The following is a 10,595-nucleotide window of genomic DNA, read 5'->3' on the forward strand; positions in this document are numbered from 1 at the left end:
AGAAAGTCTTACCGGGTGGCTAACCTGAACAGGTCATCTACAGTGTCGGGGTGATTCTGGAGGCCATTCTGCTGCTCCAGGAGTTGAAAGGTGGGGATGCACAGTGCCTAAAGAAGAACAGTGATTTTAAAACAAATTATTTATACATAAAAGTCCCAGCATACAGGCATGCCAAATATTATAATAAATACAAAAAACACAAAGGAAAGCACAGGTAAGAAAAGAAAAGATTACAACAAGCAGCAGATTGGCAAGAGAGAAAATTTTCCCAGTTGAAATAAAGTTTTCACATATGAAATCTACATTTCAGAAAAGGCTTAAGGCATACATTTCAATTCATAGATGTTCCATCAAAGTTTTAGAAACTTCTGAAAGCAAGTTTTTAGAAATTTTTAAGAGATATGATCTACAAATAGAGTAGATGAAGTTTCCATAATAATGAACTGTCAATTGTAAATGAAAAGATATCTTTGGGGAACAGAGTATTTTAATTCCCTTATCTGGTCTCTGCAGGTGACAAGGAAGGGAAAAGCAGGATATCAGGAGTTTTCTCCAGTGCCTGTCCCTATTTATCCTGAAGCCTTCACTGTAACTTAGTACTGGCTCTTTCACACTAAATACATAAATAAATAAAATCATGTTTGAGCTTCTACATAGGAGATTCTGTAGTTTTAATTCATTTGCTTTTTCTCCCCACCAAAATTCTACCCTATTACCAGGGAACACAAAGCAGGGAGAAACACCTATAATAATATCATATCCATTCACTCAATCTCTTTTTCCCCAAGTAGACCTGTCCAGAAAACAAGATTTTACCTTTCTATTAGGAAATCAACAACACAGGGGGAAAATATAAAGACATGGTAAGGAACACACAGGCCTTAAGACTCTAATTCTCCAGGCCTGATGTATCTATTCTCCCTAAGAAAAACATACCTGGAGCATGTCTAGTAGTCCTTGTCGACAGCCTTCTTCCATGCCATATTCATCCACAAGGATGCTACCAAGGTACAGGAAACAGGAATGCTGATGTACATGGTACACATTTACCATCTAGCAAGGAAAAAAACAATAGAACAAAACAAAAATTCATTCAGTTCTTCATCTTTCCGAAAGTATCAACCTAGGAAGCTGTTTCCAGGAAGAAATCCAGACAGCTTTGTCTCTTATCTTTATAGTTATATGGTAAAGCTTGTCAGTAACATATTTTGAAACTCAGGGTTCAATTTCTCAATAATTTTCAAGTTTTCTATTTTGAGTTCTTTCTAGACTTTGGCCTTTCATTTCATTTCTTCTCCCTTCCCTTTATTCTTTCTTTCCTTTCCTTTTTCTTTCTGGTGGTGTTGGTGGGGTAGGCAGTGATGTGGGATTCAACCCAGGGTCTTCAATTGGACTACATCCCACCTCCAACCCTGCCTTTATCTTGAGACAGGGTCTTGTTCAGCCTAGCCTGGGCTTCACTTTGTGATCTTCATGCCTCTGTCTCCTGGAGTGCTGAGATTTCAGGAAGCCTTTGATCTTTATCTTCTTCAGATAAAACTATTATAAGAGAGCTGTCTATAAACTGGAACCCAAGGGCCAGGGAGATGGCTCAGTAGAATAAATGCTTCCCTAGCAAGCGCAAGGGCCTGAGCTCAATCCCCGTTTCTACCAAAAAAAAAAAAAAAAAGAAAGAAACTGGAACCCATTAGAGAGCTCATATACTCTTTGCAAAACTCTAGCATTATGGGCTCATCCATATACCACAGCAGATGGACCAGAGTTTGACACCTCCCCCATGTGTGGGCCCTGCCCCTGGGGCAAGTGGAGACTGAGACTGGGCATGGTGATGTAATTCCAGTACTTAGGAGGCTGAAAACAGGAGGACCACTATGTGTCCAATCTATGTAGTGAGATCCTGTACTAAATACATTTAAAAAAACCAAAAAACAAACCTCTAGCATTATATACTTAAATTTTCCCTTCCAAGTCTCTAGCCAGGCATAGTGGCACATGCCTGTAATCCCAGCATTTAGGCTGAGGCAGGAGGATCACATGGAGTTTAGGCCAGCCTGAATTAGAGTGAGATGCTATCTCAGAAAGGACTTAAAAATTCCAACCTCTGGCAAGCACAAGGTTCTGAGTTTGATCTCCAATTCTAGAGGGAAAAAAAAAAAAAAAAAAATCCAACCTCTAAAGGTGGTACTTATTTGCATTATAGAAATAAGTATTGTTTAACAGCATATATAGCCATAGTAGCAATAAAACTATCAAACGCATTTATCGTGGAGAAAACTGAAAGGACCATTTAGTTTGTTTTTAAAGCCATCTTTTAATTAAACACTATTGTTTCCAACAAAAATATGTGCATCTCAACAGATTAAAACTCTTAGTATAATATACACACTTAAATTATTTGTAGTCAGGAAAGATAGCATACACCTGTAATCCCAATGTTCTGAGAGGCTGAGTGCAAGTTCTAGTCCAGGTAATTTAAGCAAAATCCTATGTCAATATAAAAAAGATTTAAGAAGGACTAGGGATAGTTAACTCAGTGTGAAGGCCCTGGCTTCAATCCCCAGCACCAAAGGGGAAAGAAAATAAAAGAAAAAATTTAACTGCACTGTCTTCCAAAAATTAAGAAGCAAGTATATTTCCTATTTAAAATACTATCACAAGACATTTGCATTAATCTTTTTTTATCTTATATAAATTCAACACTATGAGCTTAGTGTGGGATGACACAGTAACTGCCTCTTTCATCAGTATACTGCATGGAACAAGCATGAGATGAGAGCTCTACAAATGAGTAATTTAAATCAGGGGTTGGAGAACCTTTTATAAAAGACCACACTATAAAAATGGACACGTTGACTGGCTAGTCAGTCTTCTGACTAACTCAGCTTTGCCAGTGTAGCACAAAAATGGCTGGGGGGCAATACTTAAATGTGCTACACTCACAAAGTTTATGGCCTATCTGAGGTTAATAGCAAAACAAACTGCTTTGTGGTCTAAGCATAGGCATCTCATGGGGAGTAATTCTAGATGTGAATACTGTACATAGTGAGTCACAGCATCAAACTTTTTTTTTGGGTACAGTTATGGAAATTAAACTACCATTATATATGATGGCAGGGATTCTACCACCGAGCTAAACCCCCAGGCCTTATTTTTATTTTGAGACAAGGCCTATCAAGTTGCTCAGGCAGGTCTTTTTATTTATTTTTTTGTTATTTTGAGACAGGGTTTCACTATGTAATTCAGCTTGGCTTTCTACTTGATTTGTATCCCAAGCAGCCTTGAACTCACAGCAATCCTCCTGAATTGCTCTCCCAAGTGCTAGGATTACAGGTGTGCACCACCACACCCAGCCACTCAGGCTGGTCTTGAACTGCCTCTAAATCCCAAGTAGCACTACCATATCATATAGATCTTGATGAACGAAAGCCAAATTTAATTTTGACAAATAAAAGATCCATGTGCAAAACAAACTGAAAAGGAATAAAAGTTTGACTTGGCATATTTTTTTCTCTAAGGAAATTAATATAAAAATGCTTCCCATTGGTATATAAGGTCTGGACATGAGCCATTCTTCACATACTTTCACACTGGAATGTGTTGCTATTCAAAGTACGATCATACAGGATGGAGTACAGGCTGTTTTCTCAAATAGACAACACATCAACTATTGGCATTAGTCTCTTCTGAATATTTTAGTTTGTATTAGTGAGTCAAAAGCACTCTACCAGAAATTTATGTGCTAAAGGCTTCTATTTGAAATTCTGTTTGAATTCCTCTTTAGGGAACCTACCTGTGTGACTAGTGGCTGCAGCAGGGCTGCAGATCCTTTGCCTACACAGCGAACAGCGAAACGCAGGCATCTGCAACAACGTTCTACAATCCGATTATCAGCACGGTGCTTATTTAGAGTCTCAGATAAAACTGGCCATATCTGAGTCAAAAATGAAAAAGTACAAAAAAGAAAATAATCAACAACAAAGACCTGAAATGATGTTCCTAAGTTAGTAACATGTGACTTAGCTTCAAATAATTTGTATAAAACTTTCTCTATAAGAATACAGATACTCTGATTCTGGGGAGGGAGGGAAGGAGGGAGGGAGGGAGAGAGGGAGAAGGAGGGAGAGGAAAGAGAGAGAGAGAGAAAAGAGAAAAGAGAAAAGAGAAGAATGAGAAAACAAATTTTAGGCAGGGAGATACTTAAAATAGTTCCAATCTTAAACTTCAGACTCCCAAAATGAGAAAATAATAAATTTTAGGTAAAGAGATACTTAAAATAGTTCCAAGAAAGTGGAAGACCTTAGACAGAAAGACTAAGGTTAAGAAAATGGATCACTTGCATACACAAAACAATTAAGGATATTTAGTATTTATATAATTTTCCACCTGAAATCAAAACACATTTCTCAAAACCATTACCCTTATTCCTCAGATTATCCTTAGTGAAAGAAGCATAAGGCAAGTATGCTATCAGGAAGAAATTGAACCCACTAGCTTTGCCAAAAACATTTTGCTAGTCTTGCCTAGCATACACGAGGCCTTGGGTTTGATCTCTATCACCACAAAAAGGAAAAAAATGTATCACGCCTCCAAGGCCACACAGCTAATCTGTACTTCTCTGGCAGTGGGCATTTCCCCATAGCCTATTTTGTTATCACATCTAAAGCAAAAAACATTTGGATGATCTGTCCCTCATTTCATTGAAATTTAAACCATATCAATAATTAGAATCTCCCCATCAACCTGGCAGACAGTACCTTCGAAACCCAGTTACCCAAAGCCTTGTAAGGAAAAGAAGAAAGCCTTGATTCCACAGGCATCCATTAGCACTTACTTCCTGTATGACTTTTTGGCATGGATGAGTCTGTCCATTTTCCACAATGGGATTGGTGTGTCTGGAAATAGACAAGGACCCAAAATAGTGAAAAAAGAGCAATTTCACTGAGGACCCAGAATGCTGATCCCTGCTTGCTCACTTGGTATAATTGTTACCATAGAAAGAAAACCAGATGGTAGAATCATTTACTTTACATCAGCATCTTTTCCTCTTATTCCAGTTACACAAAAACCAAGCACATACTTTCAATTATCCTCTTTTCTTTGCCACCATTAAGTCACTTCCACTAAAATACACAAATTCTATCCAACTCCAGTTCCATGAACTATAAAGAACTATTTTTCCAATCCTTTTACTTTTTCCATTTTTCCTCCTTATAAATCTAAATATGTAGTTCCTTCCAAATAAAAAAAAACAAAACAAAACTATACACAAGCAGTATGACTCATCATAAGAAACCAAGTAAGGGACAACCCGCTTGGGGGCCCCCCTCTTGTCCCTCTCTCCCACAGGAGCTTTCTTTCTCTCAATAAATATATTCTGCTCATAAAAACAAACAAGTACTGTCCCATTCCTACTATTAAAACATGTAAAGCTTTAGCTACTACAGTCTGTTACAGAGATTGGTCATAATTTTAGTCTGAATTCATCAATACACAATATAGACCTACCTAAAATTAATGTCAAACACCAACTCTTCTGTTTAGTTCTATAGCCCACTAATTTGAAGAAAAGCAGTCAGATAACTACATGATTAACTTCTTTTTGGCTGGCTCAGAATGCCTTCAGGGTATGTTTGGCTGGTTGGAGTTGTGGGGATCGAACCACAGCAACCTGAGCCTGACTGCTTTGTTGAAGCAGCCACTTAAAGAACTGAGCTAAGGGGCAGGCCCCCATAGGATTTTTTTTTTTTTTTTTTCTCTCTGAATGCCTGTAGGGCAGGTTTGGCTAGATTGAGTTGTGGGGATCAAACCGCAGCCACCTGATCCTGACTGCTTTATTTATTAATTTATTTTATTTTTATTTTTTTCCGGAACCGGGGATTGAACTCAGACCCTTGCACTTGCTAAAAGTGTTTTGTTTTTTTTTTCCGGAACCGGGGACTGAACTCAGGCCCTTGTGCTTGCCGGGGAAGTGCTTATTCTACTGAGCCATCTCCCCAGCCCCTTGACTGCTTTATTGAAGCAGCCATTTAAAGAACTGGGCTAAGGGGCAGGCCCCCCTACATGATTAACTATTAACCTCAAGCTACTCTACAATTTAAAAAAATAACTTATTAAAAAATCTATTTTTCTTTAAGAATTTACATCCATTACAAATTTTCTTCGATTACTGTAAAATAAATGTTGTCATTAACAAGATCAGAATGGCATGTAATAGGACTAGAGAGATAGCTCAGTGGCATAAGCATCTGTCTGCCTGGCAAATACAAGGTCCTGAGTTTGATCCCCAGTACAAAAAAAAAAAAAGAGTATCACATAACAGTAAGAGCTCTCTTACTATATAAGGAAAGTATTGCACCAACCCAGATTAGTTGACAATAGCTAATAAGTGAAAATAACACCTTAATTTAACTCTCAAGTTAATCTACACATGATTCTATGCAACCACTACTCTATTTACTCACCTAACTAGTTCTATCTATGGATCTCACAAATTTATGAATTATATAATTTAATCAGGTGTACATGCTGACACTGTCACTCAAATGCCTTTTTAATCATCTGGCTCTTTTTGACTTCAAAGAGTGATTAATTTCACGTGAACATTAAGGACAATTCATTAGTATTTTCTGTCTATGTATCATATACTAGATATAGATGATACAGATATATCAAATGACTCTTCAAACACAATCTCTGAAACATCACACAGCAGCAGCAACACTTGGGAACTTACTAGAAATAAAACTTTTGAAGTCCTACCCAAGATTCAAAAAATCAGATGCTTAAGACTTGGTCCCTAACAACCTGTATTTTGATACACTCTTCAGGTAATTCTAAAAATGTTAAAGTTTGAGAACCATTGAAATAGATGAATCAATTATATTTTTAAAAGCTATTTGACAAAGGTCTACCAAAAATGAATTCTTAGAATTTGCCTGTGCCCCAAAACTTTAGGTACGCGTCAACTGAAGCAAGGAATCCAGAGTCTCCCTTCTTACCTAAATATTACTGCTAGGCGATCTAAGAACACAGTAGGATCTGAGGATATGCCATTGCTGGGCTCCTGAGACAACAGCTAGAGAAAAAAATAGTAACACCCAGTGGTCACATGTGCAAGCTAGCAAACACAACATACACATCTTTTTTAAAAATGTATTTAGTACAGGGTCTACAGGATCTCACTACATGGACAGGACTCTTAGTGATTCTGTCTTCAGCCTCCCAAGCGCTGCGATTACAGGCTCATACCACCATGCCCAGTCTCAACTGCTGCCTCAGCTGCCCAAGGAGTGGGGCTAGCACAATAAGGTACACATCTTTAAACAACCTTTGCCTATTTTTATTTCCTTATAATGAGCCTACAAATTACTTAAGATGTACAACCTTCAATTTGTATTGTCCAATTACTTTTCTCCATTTTATAGCATCCTAGCCAAGAGTACATATTATACATTTTACTATCTGATCACAATAGAAAACAGTATCATTTGATTTTTCCCCATTTATGTAAATTATGATTAAAAAATAGAATAAAATGGAGATGTCATGAATAAATGAACAATGTTAGTTTTGCCTACCCCCCAAAATAGTAATAAATTATTAGATATTAATATTATATAACAAGGCTTTAAATTTTTTATAGTTTAAACAAGATGCCTCTCATTTTCTGCTACAATTTCTTAGTTACTCCTACTAGTATATTATTAAAGATGTTCTAAAAATCCCATTGGTATGTCTATTTTTATTGCACTAAATATGTAATTGGAGATGAGGTGACATCTAAAAATAGTCTTCAAGGAGCTGGCAAGATAGCACAGTGGACTGAACACCTGCTTAGGCAAGTGCAGGGACTGCGGTTTGATCTCCAGCATGACTTGCAGTGCTGGCCCCACCCACAGGTGCACCGAGCTGGCCACTGAGACAGGGCATGGTGGCTCACCCCTGTAATCCCAGTGCTGGTGAGGCTGAAAACAGGAGGATCACTACAAGTCTGAGCTGTGTAGTGAGACCTTGTACCAAATACATAAAAATAAAATAGTCTTCAAGGATGATTATTTATGATAGATAATGGTATAGTTTTGTCTTTAATTTTTGGTGGTGGTCGTGGGGACTGAAACCAGGGCATTTACACACACCTACATTCACAGTGCTTTTAGTTTATATTTTGAGACAGGGTCACCTAAGATGCCCAGGTTGGCTTCAAACTTGTGAGTCTCTTGACTCAGCCTCCCAATGTGCTGACACTATAGGCATATGCCACAACACCTAGAAAGGTTATGGCTTTGATTGTCAACTTGAATGATTTTTTTCCCATTTATCTTCTGACTGGTTATTTTACTGATTTTAAAATAATCAAGTACTTGGTAAGCAATGTTTTGGTCAATGACAGAACACATAACAAATGATGGTCCCCAAAGACTATAATAGAGCTGAAAAATTCCTTTCTCCTAGTAATTTCATAGCTGTCCGAACAGTACAGTACACTTCACTGTTCTGCCTGTGGTGGTGATGCTGGTGTAAACGAACCAACTATGCTGCTAGTGGTATAAGAGCACAGCACTTACAATTATGTATATACAGTGCTTGATAATAAAAAACTGTTGTATGTTTATGTATTTACCACTACTTCTTACCATTACTTTAAAGTGTGTTCCCACTTAAAAGGAGATGCTTACTGTAAAACAGTATGCTGCAGTGTGCTGGAAGCAGCCTTGTATATCTCAAGATAACATCAAGAGGCCCCGTATGTGACTGGCTTATCCTATTTGGATTCATGTGAGTGCATTTTAATGTTTGCACTACAAAACTGCCTACTAATTAATTTCTCAGAATGTATCCCTGTCATAAAGGGAAGCATAATTGTACTTTTTCTTTGTATGTTGTTACTCTGACATACTAAATTTTAATAATTTCTCAGTTCATTCTCTTGACTTTTCTAGCTAGATGAAAAATAATCTGTAAATAAGAAAATTTGTCTTTTCCCTTCCAACACAGTAACTTCTTATACTTGGTTAATTACTTACTACTTAATTGGACTTACCTTTTTCAATGCCATAACCTGAACAGAACATAGTTCACTAAGACATTCAGTAATCTTATCCAAAGGTAATCTGGCTAAGACAAGTGCTGTCCCTAAAAAATAAAGAAAGAAGAAAATGAAGAAAATAAAACCTAAATTGAAGTAACTAAACTACATGGGATACACTATAGAGGTTAACAGAAAAGACTGACTGACTCCATCATTAAAAAGAATTAGTCGGGCTGGTGAGATGGCTCAGTGGTCTAAAGCACCTACTTAGAACAAGCTAAGCTAAGCAAAACACAGGGACTGTGGTTCAATCCCCCAGCACCACATGCCAGCCAGCCCCACCCCCTGGTGGGCTGAGCTGGCCACACACACACACACACACACACACACACACACACACAAATAAATAAATTGTAAAAAAAAAAAAAATTAGTGTTACTTCTAAAGTTACAGCATTGTTACTTTGTTTTTTTCCGGCGGAACCAGGGATTGAACTCAGACCCTTGCGCTTGCCAAGGAAGAGCTTATTTCACTGAGCCATCTCCCTGGCCCCTGTTACTTATTTTTAATTTGACTTAGAAGACTACAGACTGGCTTTTACATTGACATTTACAAACAAAACATTATTTGTTTTCAGCAGCCTTTTGGCTTTAAGATGTTTAAACATGCCTCCCTTCCAGTTATTCAGACTTTACGAATCATCTCCACAAAGCTAATGCCACAGCTATGATTCTTAATTATTATTATTTTTTTAAATGTATTTAGTACAGGGCCGGGGAGATGGCTCAGTGGAATAAGTGCTTCCCTGGCAAGTGCCAGGGCCTGAGTTCAATCCCCGGTTCTGTCAAAAAAAAACCCCCAAAAAACCAAAACTGTATTTAGTACAGGGTCTCCAGGGCCTCACTACATAGATCGGACTCGTAGTAATTCTCCTGTTTTCAGCCTCCCAAGTGCTGGAATTACAGGTGTGCACCACCATGCCCAGTCTCAATTGCAGTCTCAGCACGCACGCTGGGGATTGCCGTGCGCTGGGGATTGCCGTGCTCTGCCTAAACAGGCACTTTAGTCGCTGAGCTACATGGCCAGCCCTATACCAAAGCTATTTTTATGTACCATAATACAGTGTTTCTCTTCCTTCCCAGAGATTCTGATTTAGTGGATCAGGAAGAGCCTGTTTTTGACAAACACCTTAGGCAATTCTTATCAGAGAGGTCTGAGAAATACTGACATAATGCTTTTAGAAAGAATGAACCAAACTCAAAAATTTTAGTCATTTACTGTGTATTCTCCTTAGATTCAGTTTATCCATTTGTGAGGTATGCAATTTCAACAGAAAATTAGCAATCACATTTGCCTTTCTTCTTTAAAGAAATATTTATAAGTGGGGCCAGGGAGATAGCTCAGTAGGATAAGCGTTTGCCTGCCAAGCACAAGGGCCTGAGTTCAATCCCTGGTTCCGCAAAAAAAAAAAAAAAAAGAAAGAAAGAAATATTTATAAGAGCCTCTCCTCCTCAAGTCAAATTTTATTTATTTATTTATTTTTGGTGGTACCAGGGATCGAACTCAC

At 37.9% G+C, this 10,595-nt stretch overlaps 1 protein-coding gene across 1 annotated transcript in view; it reads right to left on the reverse strand.

Annotated features, from left to right (window-relative positions):
• Tnpo3 (transportin 3) overlaps positions 1-10,595 on the reverse strand; it is a gene marked incomplete at its 3' end in the record, with an annotated part of 86,700 nt that overhangs the window by 16,289 nt on the left and 59,816 nt on the right. The window contains exons 13-18 of the mRNA XM_023702861.1: positions 9,041-9,132; positions 6,999-7,075; positions 4,832-4,892; positions 3,791-3,931; positions 937-1,053; positions 13-107 (exon numbers count right to left, since the gene is read on the reverse strand). Of these exons, the coding sequence (XP_023558629.1) occupies positions 13-107; positions 937-1,053; positions 3,791-3,931; positions 4,832-4,892; positions 6,999-7,075; positions 9,041-9,132 (583 nt within the window). The remainder of the gene's footprint in view (positions 1-12; positions 108-936; positions 1,054-3,790; positions 3,932-4,831; positions 4,893-6,998; positions 7,076-9,040; positions 9,133-10,595) is intronic.

This window comes from Octodon degus, unplaced genomic scaffold, assembly GCF_000260255.1.
Source record: "Octodon degus isolate 3935 unplaced genomic scaffold, OctDeg1.0 scaffold00160, whole genome shotgun sequence".
In the NCBI taxonomy this organism is placed as follows: Eukaryota; Metazoa; Chordata; class Mammalia; order Rodentia; family Octodontidae; genus Octodon; species Octodon degus.